Consider the following 18,402-nt stretch of genomic DNA (forward strand, 5'->3'; position numbering starts at 1 on the left):
AATTAGGTTCTAAGTTAAAGGGCAGGACCTCCAGGGTTGTCAGATGCAAGTGAGGCCAGAACTAGGAAGATTATACAGTTTAATATGTGGCTAAGGAGTTGGTGTAGGAGGGAGGGCATAAGATTTTTGAATCGTTGGGCTCTCTTCCAGGGAAGGTGGGACCTGTACAGAAGGAATGGTTTGCACCTCAACTGCAGGGGGACTAATATCCTAGTGGGAGGTTTGTTAATGCTGCATGGTGGAGTTTAAACTAGTGTTGCAGAGAGAAGGAAACCAGGGTGCCAGAACAGTTCAGGGAGGGGTTGTGAAGGCAGATGTGTTGGTAAGAGCTTAGACAAAGTTAGGAATCAAAAGGTGGAGCATGGTGTGACCAGTACCCTGAGCTGTGTATATTTCAATGCAAGAAGTATCATAGAAAGGTGGATGATAATGCTGAAGATGAGGTAGCTGGTTTACAAACAGAGGCAATGTGTAGTGAGGAGAGGCTGATGATAGGGTAAAACTGCAGTGAACAGGATGAGCTGCAACACAAAAGGTGGACAAAATCAAAAAGGGTGAACACAGGACTGAAAGGTGTTGTATCTGAATGTGCGTGGTATAAGGTCGATGAACCGGCAGCACAGGTACAGATTGGCAGGTATGATGCTGTACACATCACTGAATCATGGCTGAAAGGAGATTATAGCTGGGAGCTTAATGTCCAAGGATTCATGTTGTGTCGAAAGAATAAGCAGGAAGGCAAAGGGGGTGGCGTTGCTCTGTTGGTAAAAAACAAAATCAAATTATTAGTAAGAGGTGACATGGGTCAGAAGGTGTTGAATCATTGTTGATAGGGCCAAGGAACTGCAAGGGTAAAAAAAACCCTAATGGGTGTTGTATACAGACCCTCATACAGTAGTAAGAATATGGTCTACAAACTACAATGGAGATAGAAAAGACATACAATAGTCATGGTGGATTTCAATATCCAGGTAGATTGGGAAAATCACGTTGGTGCTGGATTACAGGACAGGGAATTTATAGAGGGCCGATGAGAAGGCTTTTTAGAGCAGCTCGTGGTTAAGCCCACTGGACTGGGTGTTGTGCAATGAACCGGAATTGATTAGAGATCTTAAGGTAAGAGAACCCTCAAGGCCAGGTGATCATAATATAATCAAATTCACCCTGAAATTTGAGAAGGAGAAGCTAAATGTATCAGTATTACAGTGGATTAAAGGGAATTAGAGAGGCATGAGAGAGGAGCTGGCCAGAATCGATTGGAAAAGAACACTGGCAGGGATGATGGCAGAGCAGCGATGGATGGAATTTCTGGAAGCAATATTAGTCCCCCTCCATCTATACATACCAAAGAGGAAGAAGTATTCTAAAGGTAAGATGATACAACCATGGCTAACAAGAGAAGTCAAAGCCAACATAAAAGTCAAAGAGAAGGCAAATTATAGATCAAAAATTAGTGGGAAGTTAGAGGATTGGAAAGCTTTTAAAAGCCAACAGAAGGCAACTAAAACAGTCATTAAGAATGATGAGAAAATGGTGGTGTGACGGCAGTGTGCGCGGCCGCTCCAGGAATGAATATCTTTTATCTGTAAGTAGGGGCCGTGCACAATCCTGATTTGATGGGGACGGACGTGAGAAGCACAGAGGAACATCTGGTGAAACTTCTGCCGTGCCTGATTCGCTGCCAATGTGCGATCGAGAAATCTCTGGGAGGAAGGCCCTGAATCCTCGGCTTTGCCTGTTGCTTGGCGGCTGGGGCCGGGGTTGAAGCGCTCGGCAGAGATGGTGCTCGGTGTCGGAGGGCTGGTCGGAGGCTCGAAGTTTTTCAGACGGACTCAGAGTTGGCTGTGGTCGGATGCTTCCAGAGGGTGCATCAGGAAGCTTTGCGGCGCTGGAGGTTCATGGCAGGAAGAGTTTTTCTTCCTTCTACCGTCTACGTGAGATGATGGGCTATCAAGGACTTTGAGACTTTCTTTTACCGTGTCCATGGTCTGCCCTTATCAAATTACGGCATTGCTTTGCACTGTTGTAACTATATGTTATAATTATGTGGTTTTTGTAAGTTAGTCTTGGTCTGTCTTGTGTTTTTGTGATATCATACTGGAGGAACATTGTATCATTTCTTAATGCATGCATTACTAAATGACAATAAACGAGGACTGAGTGTCCTCACAATCTAAAAAGAAGGTAAAGATGGAATATGAAAGTAAGTCAGCTAATAATATTAAATATACAAAAAGTTTTTTTTAAAGATACATTAAGAGTAAAAGAAAAGCATAAGTGGATATTGGACCAGTGGAAAACGATGCCAGAGAGGTTGTAATGGAGGACAAGGAAATGGCAGACAAACTGAATATGTATTTTGCATTAGTCTTCATTGTGGAAGGCACTAGCAGTATGGTGGAAGTTCCAGGCATCAGGGGTCATGAGAGGTTCTTGGGAAACTGAAAGGTCTTAAGGTAGATAAGTCACCTGGACCAGATCGTGTACACCTCAGAGTTCTGAATGAGGTGGTTGAAGAGATCATGGAGGCATTAGTAATGTTCTTTCAAGAATCACTAGATTCTGGAAAATAGCAAATGTCACTCCACACTTCAAGAAGGGAGGGAAGCAGAAGAAAGGAAACTATAGGCCAGTTAGTCTGACCTCAGTGGCTGGGAAGATGTTGGAGTCGATTATTATACTCACTGTACTCAAAAACTGTAGTCAGCATGGTTTCTTCAAGGGAATGTTTTGCCTAACAAATGTTGGAATTCTTTGAAGAAATAACAAGCAGGATAGACAAAGGAGAATCAGTTGATATTGTGTACTTGGATTTCCAGAAAGCCTTTGACAAGGTGCCGCACATGAGGCTGTTTTACAAGCTATGAGCCTGTGATATTACAGGAAAGCTTCTGGCATGGATAAAGCAGTGGCTGATTGGCAGGAGACAAAGCACTGGAATAAAGGGAACCATTCCTGGTGGGCTGCCAGTGACTAGTGAGGTTTGATGGGGGTCTGTGTTGGGACTGATTCTTTTTCAGTTATACGTCAATGATTTGGATGTTGGAATTGATGGCTTTGTTCCGAAGTTTGCAGACGATATGAAGATAGGTGGAGGGGCAGATAGTTTTGAGGAAGTAAAGAGGCTACAGAAAGACTCAGACAGATGAGGGAATGGACAAAGAAATGGCAGATGGAATACATTGTCCAAAAGTGTATGGTCATGCACTTTGGAAGAAGAAATGAAAGGGTTGACTATTTTCTAAATGGAGAGAAAATACAAAAATACTGAGGTGCAAAGGGACTAAGGAGTGCTTGTGCAGGATTCCCTAAAAGGTTATTTTGCAGGTCGAGTCCATGATGAGAAAAGCAAATGCAACGTTAGCATTCATTTCAAGATGACTAGAATATAAAAACAAGGATGAAACTTTGAAACTGTATAAAGCAATGGTGAGGCCTCACTTGGATTGTGAGCAGGTTTGGGCCCCTTATTTTAGAAAGGATGGCCTGAAACTGGAGAGGGTTCAAAGGAGGTTCATGAAAGTGATTCCAGGATTAAATGGGTTGTCATATGAAGAACATTTGATAGCTCTGTGCCATTACTAGAATTCAGAAGAATGAGGGGTGACCTCATTGAGACCTTTTGAATGGTGAAAGCCTTTTGAAGGAGTGGATGTGGAGAAGATGTTTCCTATGGTGGGAAAGTCCAAGACCAGAGTACCAAGTCTGGAATATAAGAATATCCTTTTAGAATGGAGATGAAGAAGAATTTCTTTAGCCAGGGAGTGGTGAATCCATGGAATTCTTTGCCACAGGTAGCTGTGCAGGCCAAGTCTTTATGTATATTTAAGCCAATGGTTGATAGATTCTTCATTGGTCAGGGCATGAAGGGATACAGGGAGAAGGCAGGAGATTGGGGCTGAGAGGAAAATTGGATCAGCCATTATGAAATGACAGAGCAGACTCAATGGGCCAATTGGCCTATATCTTATGTTTTTTATTCCTTCTACCAAAGTGCATGACCATACACATCCCTACATTCTATTCCCTCTGCCGCTTCTTTGTCCATTCTCCCAATCTGTCTAAGACCTCCTGTGGAATTACTACTTCCTCAAATCTACCTGCCCCTCCACGTATCTTCATATCATCAACAAACCTGGCTGCAATGCCATCAATTCCATCATCCAAATCATGGAAATATAATGTAAAAAGATGCAGTCACAACACCAAACTCTCTGGAACACCACCAGATTCCGGTACTAACTAGAAAAGCCCCCTTTTATTCCAACTCTTTGCCTCCTGCCAGTCAGTTTATCTTCTAACCATGCTTGTATCTTACCTATCATACCATGGGCTCTTGTTATGCAACGTCATGAGCAGTTCCTTGTCAAAGACCTTCTAGAAATTCAAGTATATAACATCTACTGACTCTCCTTTGCTATCCTGCTTGTTATTTCCTCAAAGATTTGTCAGGCAAGATTTCCCCTTAAGGAAACCATGCTGACTTTGGGTTATTTTATCCTGTGCCTCCAAGTACCCCAAAATCTCATCCTTAACAATAATGGACTCCAACATCTTCCGAACCACTGAAGTCCAGCTGACTTCAGTGGCTGGGAAGGGTTAAATTAATCTTAAAGTAGGTTATAATATTGGCACATCATAAACTGAAGGGACTCCATCTCCCTCTGGTGCTCCCCTCCCCCTTTCTTTCTCCCTAGGCCTCCCGTCCCATGATCCTTTCCCTTCTCCAGCTCTGTATCCTTTTTGCCAATCACCTTTCTGGCTCTCAGCTTCATCCCACTCCCTCCGGTCTTCTTCTATAATTTTGCATTTTCCCCTCCCCCTCCTACTTTCAAATCTCTTGCCATCTTTCCTTTCAGTTAGTCCTGACGAAGGGTCTCGGCCCAAAACGTCAACTGTGCTTCTCCCTATAGATGCTGCCTGGCCTGCTGCGTTCCACCAGCATTTTGTGTGTGTTAACTGAAGGGACTATACTGGATTACATATTTTTGTAGATTAAGATATCAATAAGCTTGAAAGAGTGCAGAGAAAATTTACAGGGCTGTTGTGGGAACTAAGACATGAGTTATAGGAAAAGGTTGAATAGGTTAGGACTTTACACCCTGGAGGTTATAAGAATTAGGGAAGACCTTACAGAGGTATAGAAAATTACAAAGTGTTTAGATGGGGTAAACACATGCTCTCTCCACTGAGGTTGGTTAAGACCAGAACTATAAGTGATAGGTTAAGTGTAAGAAGTGAAATGTTTAAGGAGAACCTGAGGGGGTACCTCTTCACTCAGAGAGTCACAAGAACATGGAATGAGCTCCCAGTAGAGGCGATGAATGTGGGTTCAATTGCAATATTTAAGATAAGTTTGGATAGGTACATATGTGAGAGGGTATGAAGGTCTATGGTCCAGGTGCAGGTAGATGGGACTAGACAGAAAAACAGGTCAGCACAGACTAGATGGGCTGAATGGCCTGTTTCTGTATTGTAGTTCTCACTGACTATGTCAATACCAACTAGATCAACCAATTCATGGACTTAATTAGGTTAAAGATGAAACAATCAAAGGAAGATAACTTCAATCAAATTACTAGAGGTAACCTTTGTTAATATAAGGAAGGGCCCCAGGTGAACTTTAGAAACTTGTACAGGAAGTAAATGTTGCCACATATTCTGGCACCAACATTGCAAGACCATAATGCTTGGTAACAACACAAAACACAAGCATCAAAACAACAACAGCACCACCCTCCCTCCCACTCACTCACAAGCACAGACAGTCCTCCAACTTCAGCACAGACCTCCAGTCTCCAGCCATCGGGCTTCGACATTTGGACTACCAATCAAACTTTGAAATCATCTCGCTGATGACTAAATTGGTTGATTTAGTGAAATAGTCCATGGTCAATCTGTTTGATGTGTGAGCTTATCAGTACTCTGAACGATTCTTGCACATGGGTTTTACTCCAGTGATGAATCTAATGGCACCACTTTGCAAATCAGTGCCAACTTGTAAATGATACTGTAGCCCAACCACAGCAGTGAGTTAAATTCCCATAGGCAATTGCTGCACCGAGAGCTTATTACCTTGGCTAAGTGCAAAGTTTACGTCGTTTGTTCTGATACCCAAAGTTGTAACACATCTATGAAGCACGTTGGGAGTGATAGAATATTCCCCATTAGCCTGGACGTGTAGAATATAGAACATAGAATAGTACAGCACATTACAGGCCCTTCGGCCCACAATGTTGTGCCGACCCTCAAACCCTGCCTCCCATATAACCCCCACCTTAAAATGTGTAGCCCTATTAAATAATTGTGGCCCAATCCAGGACAAAGCAGCCCAATTGAATGGCATGCCATCAACACACACAAATTCCCTCCACTACAGCCACACAGTGTTTATAGTGTGTACCAAATGCAAAATATACATTTACTCATCAGCTGTTAAATATGCATGTCTATAGCCAAGGTGACTGGAAAGACCAACAGTCGCATCCTGACTTTGAAATCTTTCATTGATTCTGGGTCTAAATGCTCAAACTCCCTCCTCAACATCACTACTGCAGTATCTTCCCTTGGAATGCAACAGTTCAAGGATGCAGCTCACCTCCACCTCAAGGGTGTTTAAGGACATCATTAAATTCCTACCTTGCCAGTAAAAAACAGATCCTTAATTTGAAGACATACACAAATTATCAAATGAAATGTGAAGTGAGGGCTTCCTACTCGCACCATAAGCTCCAGCAAGATGATTACTTTTTTAGAAAGGTGATGTGGGACAGTAGAGTGGAAAGGGGACTCCCTCAGAGTGAGAGCTGAAAGCTCTGCATTTAAAGTGGATCAATTTTCAGAATGTTAAGGGAGATACACAGTGATGTTGAGAAGGGAGTGTAGATTAGCATGGTAAGCTTTTTTTATTTTAAGCTAGAGTTGTTCACAAGGCTAGCTGATGAGAAAGGAGAGTCACCGTGGGGCAAGCTATGGGAAGAACTTTATTGCAAAATTTGGTGTCAGATAGACAAGACTGAAACCCTTTGCTTTCAAAGCCTCTTTTAAAAAAAATCTGGCCTGATTGGACTTGGTGTCATGTGATATCTGTAGGTTAGAAATCCCCATTCAACATCATGTACCTTCCTGCTCTGGTTATCGGCTTATGCCCACAGCCATTGCCAGAATTTTAAAAGCACTTTCACTTCAATCCAAGCTTGCAAATACTCTTTATTGTCCCAAACCACAGACTGTTCACCACAGCATTTTATTACTTGTAAAAGTGTTTCCATCCATCAGTAACTAAATAATATACAAGTTTGTACAAGGCCACGTCAGGAATTTCCAGTCAGGACTTCCTAAGGTTCGGATGTTCACCACATCGTTAAACTTTGTTTCTTCAGATTGAGAGACTCTTCTTTTTTTCATCCTGTGTAGAATGTATTATAACAAATAATTTATAAGAAACAGACTGAGAAACAATCCACAATCCCCAAAATTTACTCCAATCAACATGTGAATAGACTACAAATAATTAAACAGCTTATTATGGTTCTCCTCAAGACATAGTTCATTTTTATTTTTGCTGTAGACTTTAATAGCTCATGATGTTTTTCTTAAATCCATCTATCAGTGCATTTATTCCACCTCTCTACCTCCCAATAACCACTTACAAAATTTCCACGAACCGTTTAATGTGGACAAATCAAAATCATGTCCGACTAACAATAGGAAAATACCTCCATTGTGTATGGCTTTTGCCATGGCCACTCTTTGTCCACCATCTCCTCTCCAAACAAGAAACCTGATGAAAGGTCATTACCCAGAACAATGACCATTCCTCTCTCTGTAAGAGCTGCCCCACCTGCTCAATATTTCCATCATCTTGTCAGAATCAGGTTTAACATCACCGGCTTACATCATGAAATTTGTTAACTTTATGGTAGTACTACAGTGAAATACATGATAAATAAATAGAAAGAAAAAATACTGAATTACATTAATTATATGACCATTAAATAGTTAAGTTAAAATAAGTAATGCAAAAAAAACTGAAATAAAAAAGTAGTGAGGTAGGGTTCATGGGTTCAATGTGCATTTAGAAATCTGATGACAGAGGGTAAGCTGCTGTTCTTGAGTCACTGAGTGTGTGCCTTCAGGCTTCTGTACTTCTTTCTCAATGGTAACAATGAGAAGGATCATTAAAAAGACCATAAGATATAGGAGCAGAATAAGGCCATTCAGCCCATTGAGTCTCCTCTGCCATTCCATCATGACTGATCCCAGATCCCATTCAACCCCGTACACCTGCCTTCTCGCCTGCCATATCCTTTGGTGCCCTGACCAATCAGGAAACTTCTGCTTTAAATATACCCACAGACTTGGCCTCCACCTCAGTCTGTGGCAAAGCATTTCACAGATTTACTACTTTGTGGCTAAAATAATTCCTCCTTACCTCTGGTCTAAAAGGTTGCCCCTCAATTATGAGGCTGTGCCCTCTGGTTCTGGATACCCCCACCATAGGAAACATCTTTTCCACATCAACATTCAGTAGATTTCAGTAAGATCCCCTCACATTCTTCTAAATTCCAGTGAGTACAGGTCCAAAGCTGCCAAACATTCCCCATATGTTAACCCCTTCATTCCCAGAATCATCCTCATGAACCTCCTCTGGACTCTCTCCAATGACAACACATCTTTTCTGAGATATGGGGCCCAAAACTGTTGATAATACTCCGTGTGGTCTGATTAGTGTCTTATAAAGGCTCAGCATTATCTACTTGCTTTTATATTCTATTCCCCTTGAAATAAATACCAACATTGCATTTGCCTTCTTTACCACAGACTCAACCTGTAATCTTCTGGGAACCTTGCACAAGGACTCCTAAGTCCCTCTGCACCTCTGATGTTTGAATTTTCTCCCCATTTAGATAATAGTCTGCACTATTGTTCCTTTTACCAAAATGCATGATCATACATTTCCCACCACTATATTGCATCTGCCACTTTTTTGCCCATTCTTCCAATTTGTCTAAGACCTGCTGCAATCACATTGCTTCCTCAACACTATCTACCCCTCTACCTATCTTAATATCATCTGCAAACTTTGCCACAAAGCCATCAATTCCATTATCTAAATCATTGACAAACAATGTGAAAAGTAGTAGTCCTGAGACTAATCCCCGAAGAACACCACTAGACACTGGCAGCCAACCAGGAAAGGCTCCCTTTATTCCCACTCGCTGCCGCCTGCCTGTCAGTCATTCCTCTGGGCATGCCAGTAACATTCCTATAATACAATAGCATATTATCTTGTTAAGCAGCCTCATGTATGGCACCTTATCAAATGCCTTCTGAAAATCCAAGTAAATGATGACTGCCTCTTCACCCTGCTTGTTACTTCCTCGAAGAATTCTAACAGATTTGTCAAGCAAGAATTCCCTTTACAGAAACCATGCTGACTTTGACTTACTTTATCATTAGTCTCCAAGAACCCCGAAACCTCATCCTTATAATAGACTCCAACACTTTCCCAGCCACTAAGGTTAGGCTAACTGGCCTATAATTTCCTTTCTTATGCCTTCCTCCCTTCTTGAAGAGTGGAGTGACAACTGCAATGCATCCGTTATCTCTTCAGCAACCTCCCTCAGGTCCATCTGGTCCAGACCTTTGAGTTTGCCTGGCACTTTTTCCTTTGTAATAGTAATGACACTCACTCCTGCTCCCTGACACTCATGGATCTCTGGCACACTGCTAGCATCTTCTACAGTGAAGACTGATGCAATGTACTCATTAAGTTCATCTGCCATTTTTTGTTCCCCATTACTACTTCACCAGCATAATTTTCCAGTGGTTCAATATCAACTATCACCTCCCTTTTACTCTTTATATAACTGAAAAAACTTTCAGTATCCTGCTTTAAATGATGGTCACCGCCTTCCTAAGGGAGCGTTCCTTGAAGATGGCTTAGATACTACGGAGGCTAATACCCATGATGGAGCTGACTAATTTTACAAGTTTCTGCAACTTACTTCGATTGTCTGCAGTAGCTCCCGTCCCCGTACCAGATGGTGATGCTGCCAGTAACAATGCACTCCGCAGTACATTTGTTGAAGTTTTTGAGTGTTTCAGTTCACAAACCAAATATCCTCAAACTACAACTGAAATATAGCCATTACCTTGCCTTCTTTACCAATATGTTGCATCCAGATTAGGTCCTCAGACCCAGAAACTTGAAATTGTTCACTCTCTCCACTTTTGATCCATTTATTAGGGTTGGTTTGTATTTGCTCATCTGACCCTTTCTGAAGCCCACAATCAGCTCTTTGGTCTTGATGATGTTGAGTGCAAGGTTGTTGCCACATCACAACTTAACTAGATTATCTCGCTCCTGTACGCCCTTTTGTTACCGTCTGAAATTCTGCCAACAATTGTATTATCATCAAGTTTATAGATGGCATTTGAGCTGTGTCTCCACAGGTTAAGGTTTTTAAGAACCTTAGCATTCTGTTTGACAGACAGTTTCAACTTGTACATCATCATCAAAAGCAGGACCACTACTTCATTCACTTTCTCCTCCTTCCCCCCCCACCCCGCTCACTATATCACAAATGCTCATCCACATCCTTTAAACTCAACCCAGCTCAATCTGTATCCTTCATCATGGACAGAAGGTGGCCATAACAAAAGCCAAAGTCAGTGGAGGCATCTGAGCCAAATAGTGGGTGAGAAATTCACGAGTTCTCAGTATTCTCAAGAGGGAGGGTGAGCAGCCGGATGTCGTGGTCCATGTAGGGACCAATGATGTGGGTAGGAAGAGTGAGGAGGTCCTGAAAGGTGAGTTTAGGGAGTTAGGCGCCAAGTTAAAGGACAGGACCTCCAGGATAGCAACCTCAGGAATGCTAGATTGCCAACACAGATGCCTTGTGCAGGAAGGCACAGAGTCGACTGTACTTCTCAGTATTCTCAAGAGGGAGGGTGAGCAGCCGGATGTCGTGGTCCATGTAGGGACCAATGATGTGGGTAGGAAGAGTGAGGAGGTCCTGAAAGGTGAGTTTAGGGAGTTAGGCGCCAAGTTAAAGGACAGGACCTCCAGGATAGCAACCTCAGGAATGCTAGATTGCCAACACAGATGCCTTGTGCAGGAAGGCACAGAGTCGACTGTACTTCCTTAGAAGGTTGGCGTCATTCAATGTCTGTAGTGAGATGCTGAAGATGTTCTATAGGTCAGTTGTGGAGAGCGCCCTCTTCTTTGTAGTGGCGTGTTGGGGAGGAAGCATTAAGAAGAGGAATGCCTCACGTCTTAATAAGCTGGTAAGGAAGGCGGGCTCTGTCGTGGGCAAAGTACTGGAGAGTTTAACATCGGTAGCTGAGCGAAGGGCGCTGAGTAGGCTACGGTCAATTATGGAAAACTCTGAACATCCTCTACATAGCACCATCCAGAGACAGAGAAGCAGTTTCAGCGACAGGTTACTATCGATGCAATGCTCCTCAGACAGGATGAAGAGGTCAATACTCCCCAATGCCATTAGGCTTTACAATTCAACCGCCAGGACTTAAGAACTTTTTAAAAGCTATTATTAATGCTTTTTGAGATAGTGATTTAGATGCATATCATATTTTTTACTGAGTTAAGTATTGTATGTAATTAGTTTTGCTACAACAAGTGTATGGGACATTGGAAAAAAGTTGAATTTCCCCATGGGGATGAATAAAGTATCTATCTATCTAGAAGTGCCACGCGCAGGCAGGTTTAGAAATAGTAAGATAGCGTAGATCAACATGTGGCCGAAGACATGGTGCAGGAGGGCAGGCTTCAGATTTATAGATAATTGGGCAGTTTTCCAGGGAAGGTGGGACATGTTCCAGTGGGACGGTTTACATCTGAACTGGAGGGGGACAAATATTCTTGCAGGTAGGTTTGCTAGAGAGGCTCCAGCGGATTTAAACTAGATACAAGGGGGAGGGAAACCAGAGTGTAGGCACAGATGTATGGGAGAAGGAAGAAAAAGAAGATAGTAAAGTTGTTTGCCCCGTTAGAGATATACAGAGAGAAAGAGGTGGAGAATTTCTTAAATACATTTATTTTAATCCTAGGAGCATTGTAATGAGCTTAGAGCATGGATTGATACCTGGAAATATGATGTTGTAACTATTAGTGAAACATGGTTGCAGGAGGGGCAACTAAATATTCCTGTATTTCATTACATCAGGTGTGACAGAATTGGAGGGACAAGAGGGGGAGGTGTTGCATTGCTTGTCAGAGAAAATATTACAGCGGTGCTCTGGCAGGATAGATTAGAGGGCTCGTCTGGGGAGGTTATTTGGGTGGAACTGAGGAATGGGAAAGGTGTAGTAACACTTATAGGGGTGTATTATAGACCACCTAATGGGGAGTGAGAATTGGAGGAGCAAGTTTGTAAGGAGATAGCAGATATTTGTAGTAAGCACAGGGTTGTGATTGTGGGAGATTTTAATTTTCCACACATAGACTGGGAAGCCCATACTGTTAAAGGGCTGGATGGTTTAGAATTTGTAAAATGTGTGCAAGATAGTTTTTTGCAGCAATACATAGAGGTACCAACTAGGGAAGGGGCAGAGTTGGATCTCCTGTTAGGGAATGCGATAGGCCAGGTGATGGAGGTATGTGTTGGGGAGCACTTCGGGTCCAGTGATCACAATGCCATTAGTTTCAATATAATTATGGAGAAGGATAGGGTTGAGACTTTTGATTGGAGAAAGGCTAACTTTGAGGAGATGTGAAAGAATTTAGAAGGAGTGTATTGGGACAGTTTGTTTTATGGGAAGGATGTAATGGAGAAATGGAGGTCATTTAAAGGTGAAATTTTGAGGGTACAGAATCTTTGTGTTCCTGTTAGGTTGAAAGGAAAGGTTAAAAGTTTGAGAGAGCCATGGTTTTCAAGGGATATTGGAAACTTGGTTCGGAAAAAGAGAGAGATCTACAATAAATATAGGCAGCATGGAGTAAATGAGGTGCTCGAGGAATATAAAGAATGTAAAAAGCATCTTAAGAAAGAAATTAGAAAAGCTAAAAGAAGAAACAAGGTTGCTTTGGCAAGTAAGGTGAAAATAAATCCAAAGGGTTTCTACAGTTATATTAATAGAAAATGGACAGTGAGGGATAAACTTGGTCCCTTAGAGAATCAGTGGACAGCTATGTGTGGAGCCAAAAGAAATGGGGGAGATTTTGAACAATTTCTTTTCTTTGGTATTCACTATGGAGAAGGATATTGAATTGTGTAAGGTAAGGGAAACAAGTAGGGAAGTTATGGAAATTATGATGATTAAATAAGAGAAAGTACTGGCACTTTTAAGGAATATAAAAGTGGATAAATCTCTGGATCCTGACAGGATATTCCCTAGGACCTTGAGGGAAGTTAGTGTAGAAATAGCAGGGGCTCTGACAGAAATATTTCAAATGTCATTAGAAACAGGGATGGTGCCGGAGGATTGGCGTATTGCTCATGTTGTTCCATTGTTTAAAAAGTGTTCTAAGAGTAAACCTAGCAATTATAGGCCTGTATGTTTGATGACAGTGGTGGGTAAGTTAATGAAAAGTATTCTTAGAGATGGTATATATAATTATCTGGATAGATAGGGTCTGATTAGGAACAGTCAACATGGATTTGTGTGTGGAAGGTCATGTTTGACAAACCTTACTGAATTTTTTTTTAAGAGGTTACTAGGAACATTGATGAGAGTAACGCAGTGGATGTTATCTATATGGACTTCAGTATGGCCTTTGACAAGGTTCCGCATAGACGGTTAGTTAGGAAGGTTCAATTGTTAGGTATTAATATTGAAGTAGTAAAATGGATTCATCATTGGCTGGATGGGAGATGCCAGAGAGTAGTGGTGGATAACTGTTTGTCAAGTTGGAGGCCGGTGACTAGTGGTGTGCCTCAGGGATCTGTACTGGGTCCAATGTTGTTTGTCATATACATTAATGATCTGGATGATGGGGTGGTAAATTGGATTAGTAAGTACGCAGATGATACTAAGATAGGTGGCGTTGTGGATAATGAAGTAGGTTTTCAAAGCTTGCAGAGAGATTTAGGCCAGTTAGAAGAGTGGACTGAAAGATGGCAGATGGAGTTTAATGCTGAGAAGTGTGAGGTGCTACATTTTGGTAGGAATAATCAAAATAGGACATACATGGTAAATAGTAGGGCACTGAAGAATGCAGTAGAACAGAGTGATCTAAGAATAATGGTGCATAGTTCCCTGAAGGTGGAATCTCATGTGGATAGGGTGGTGAAGAAAGCTTTTGGTATGCTGGCCTTTATAAATCAGAGCATTGAGTATAGGAGTTGGGATGTAATGTTAAAATTGTACAAGGCATTGGTAAGGCCGAATTTGGAGTATTGTGTCCAGTTCTGGTCACCGAATTATAGGAAAGATGTCAACAAAATAGAGAGAGTACAGAGATCTACTAGAATGTTACCTGGGTTTCAGCACCTAAATTACACTGAAAGGTTGAACAAGTTAGGTTTTTATTCTTTGAAGCATAGAAGGTTGAGGGGGGACTTGATAGAGGTATTTAAAATTATGAGGGGGATAAATAGAGTTGACGTGGATAGACTTTTTCCATTGAGAGTAGGGGAGATTCAAACAAGAGGACATGAGTTGAGAGTTAGGGGGCAAAAGTTTAGGGGTAACACGAGGGGGGATTTCTTTATTCAGAAAGTGGTAGCTGTGTGGAATGAGCTTCCAGTAGAAGTGGTAGAGGCAGGTTCGGTATTGTCATTTGAAGTAAAATTGGATAGGTATATGGTCAGGAAAGGAATGGAGGGTTATGGGCTGAGTGCAGGTTGGTGGGACTAGGTGAGAGTAATCATTCGGCACGGACTAGAAGGGCTGAGATGGCATGTTTCCGTGCTGTAATTGTTATATGGTTATATAGAAATGCCAAGGAATGGATATCTGGTGTATATGCCTAAATTGTACATGTTGCAATTAAAAATGTAAAAAACTAATGAAGTTTGAAAGATCACATAATAAGATTCCACCAGGCTCTGACTCACCTTCAAGATCTGACGAAGCTCTCGCAGAGCCTCCTCGTAGCGCGGAATGAGGGGCCTCAATTGTTCTGGTTTCACCAGCTGCTTTTTCAGCTTGGTGCTGCCAGCATCACTCAGCATCTGAAGAAACTGTCTCTCCTGCAAATTAAATGACCAAACGTACAGCACTCACAAGGTAGACTAACAGGAAACAAACACAACTAAAAGGAATAAATCTGCATTAACGTGGGACGTATCTAAAAACAATAATGGCATCTGCTGAAGCAGCTCAGTCCCCAAATCACTGATAATGCTCTTATTTAAAATGTGTATCTGACCACCAGGTTATAGACATTGATCAGCAGTCGCTTCACACAGTGCCAGGGGCAGAGGGACTTGCTCTGTCTTCTGACTATGAGAGGCTGATAGAAGGTTGAAGGTTCTGTGACAATTTATATTCAATAGGAACACGGGAGTGAGAGTGGCTCCCATGGACTCACCTGCACCTTTAGAAGGAGTGTGAACGCAAGCCCGGTGTTCCCAGCTCGAGCTGTTCGACCAACTCTGGGGGGAAGAAAGAAGAATCACCAATTCCAAGCAGGAATTTTTAAGGAGCAAAGTAGTAAGCATAAACTCTTTTTGTTTTGTTTATGCTTTTGTTTGGAACTGTACAATACAAAAACTTGGCATAGTCAAAGGGAAACAACAAGCCCTTCCTGAAGTCATTGTGTGTTCATTTCTCCCGTATTCTGAGAAATCACTTAAATCAAATTGCAGGTTATCTACAGGAAACACAGAGCTGCTGTACAGTTGACATTCTGACCAGATAAGTGCACAGAACTCATGGATTATCTGGCTAGCTACTTCACTCCACAAGTCAAATGTTCTCCCACCCCCACTATCAACTCTCTCTGAAGGCAGGTCAAATCTAATCTGTCTCTCCTCTATCACAAAGTGACGGAAGATGTAATCTGCTATCAAATGATACTGTCCAGTCTGCGTTACCTGTGGATATATGTTCGGATAAAGTGTGGAGCATCATAATTAATCACACATGTGACACTGCTCACATCAATTCCCCTGGCAGTGGCATCAGTGCTGATCAGTCTGTGGGGAAGAAAGCATAAACAACTGAAATGGACAATATGACACCAATCCACAAGCCCAGCAATAAGTGACGCATGCTCACTGACCATCCTATATAACCATAGCCAAGCATCCTATATAACCATAGCCAAGCATACAAGCATAACGTGCATTCCCAGATTCATGAAAATGCACCACGCTGCATGCGTGCAAAGGCCATGCACCAAGCATAGAGACAAATTACAGTCAGCCTGTGGATTTTACATAACACCCTAATGCATGCACACACACTTACATTTGGAGCTTTCCTTGTTCAAATTGTTTCAGTGTTTTTCGTCTTTCATTGGGTGATAGTCTGGAAGAAAACTCTGCCACATGAACACCACCAAAGGCACGAAGCAATAGGAACAATCTAAAACAGGACAGGGAGATGGACACTGTCAGCCTGTGTATCTTATATAACAAGGAGACAGCCCATGCGTCAGCTTGCTACTCTGGGCTGTCTCACTGAAAATTACATTTTAAACAAAACTAGTAACTGGGAAATGCTGTCAACCTGTGAGATGCATTCCTGGAATTAGTAAAGCACAGGATTCGACTGAACTTCATTCTCAGGATGAAGTAGAGGACTGTCAGAGGCTTCTTGTTGAGTGAACATGGGACATAAAATTCCTGTAGGGAAGAAGAAGCATATCTTTGAAGAATATTCAAGATTTCACATTATACAATCCAAATACAAAAGGTCTTACATATCTTTTCAAATGCAGCTTGCCACTTACTGACTACAATAGATGTGGAACAGAAGATAGAAAAATGTCTGAAACATCACTAATTATGTTCCAGGCAGGCATTATACACTATTAACATATACCTTAGAGTGGCTCTGTGGTACAACTAATGGAGCTGCTTACTCCCTGTCCAGAAAGTCTGATTCAATCCTGACCTCCAGTACCGTCTGTATGGAATTTGCTTGTTTTCCCTGTGGCTTCATGAGTTTCTCCTGGAAGCTCCCATTTCATTCCATATCCCAAAGACAAATAGGCCCATAAGTTTATTGAATACTGTGAATTGTTCCTAGTGTGTAAGTGAGTGTTAAAATCCAGAGTAGGTTAACTGGAGTGTTGGGAGAACAGGCTAAGGAGATATTAGTATGAGAACGATTGCCTTTGTAAATTCATGTGGACATGATGAGCCAAAATAGTTTCCTTCTACATTACAATGAAATATAACCACAAGGCAACCTCCTCCAGTAGAATATCACCACAATATAGCCCCTTGTTGTACAAGTTTCCATATCTTGTTCAAATATATCACTGATGCCACTGCTCCATTTACTCTTGGAAGCAATGTAACCTTGTGGTACAATGTGAATGAGCAGCAGTAAGCCTCTGTAGAAAGGGACTGAAGAAGAGAAAATAAAAGGGAGCCAATGGCTCAGTGGATAGCACTCCCATTCCCAGTCAGAAGGTTCTGATTTGAAGTCACTCTCCAGAGATTTAAGCATTAATGCAGATGGACCCTTCGTCAGTACAGTACTGAGAGGCATGGCATGGCTGGAGAGCTACCTTTGAGATAAGACATTAAAGCAAGAACCTGTGTGCTGGCATAGAATTCATCATCTGAATTCTCCTTGGTATTCTGGCCAGTTACTACCCTTAGACCAACATTATCAAAACTATCTAGAGTCACAGAGAAACTCAGCATGGAAATAGATCCTCAGCCCATCAAGTTTGTGGTGACTATCAACCCATTGCACCAATCCTACATTAATCTAACTTATATTCTCCCCACATTCTCATCAATTATCCCCAGAATCTATCACTATGGGCAATAAGCCTGCTGCCATTTTATCCTATCTGTAGTTTGTACAATTGGTTCCGCTATTTCTTATAATACAACTTCAAATTCATTACAAAATTTCTACCTGACTGGAAAATATTGGGGACGATTGTGGTTATCAGAATTATAAAACAAAAACCAGAGGGGCTAATTGGCAGAACTTGCATGTGTAGCAGTATACATCATTTTAAACCTTCTCTCAATCAGTTGTCCCGTTCTGACAAGTAAGAAGTTTGGCTCATGTGATATTCCAGATTCTGGTCTGTTTCTTTGCTCCTACTCTTTCAGATCAAAAGGTGTGGTGATGTTTCAAACTTTTCCTAATCCTTGCTGCGTTGGTACTTATCCTGCTGAGCTAAAGGGTGGTGCAGACTACAGAACAACTTTCACATTATGAGTTGCTGCACTGCAACTCAAACACACCCATCACAAGTGCTGACAAATACCAATGGAACAGGCATAATTAACAATACATGAA

General features: G+C 41.8%; 1 protein-coding gene across 1 annotated transcript in view; it reads right to left on the reverse strand.

The window, feature by feature from the left end:
- Nucleotides 1-7,191: 7,191 nt before the first annotated feature.
- The window catches only part of ddx51 (DEAD (Asp-Glu-Ala-Asp) box polypeptide 51), a 56,728-nt gene continuing 45,517 nt past the window's right edge, over nt 7,192-18,402 (reverse strand). The window contains exons 11-16 of the mRNA XM_073055624.1: nt 16,642-16,757; nt 16,381-16,497; nt 16,005-16,106; nt 15,500-15,563; nt 15,024-15,158; nt 7,192-7,408 (exon numbers count right to left, since the gene is read on the reverse strand). Of these exons, the coding sequence (XP_072911725.1) occupies nt 7,379-7,408; nt 15,024-15,158; nt 15,500-15,563; nt 16,005-16,106; nt 16,381-16,497; nt 16,642-16,757 (564 nt within the window). The 3' untranslated portion in view covers nt 7,192-7,378. The remainder of the gene's footprint in view (nt 7,409-15,023; nt 15,159-15,499; nt 15,564-16,004; nt 16,107-16,380; nt 16,498-16,641; nt 16,758-18,402) is intronic.

This window comes from Hemitrygon akajei, chromosome 9 (genome assembly GCF_048418815.1).
Source record: "Hemitrygon akajei chromosome 9, sHemAka1.3, whole genome shotgun sequence".
NCBI classification, from domain to species: domain Eukaryota; kingdom Metazoa; phylum Chordata; class Chondrichthyes; order Myliobatiformes; family Dasyatidae; genus Hemitrygon; species Hemitrygon akajei.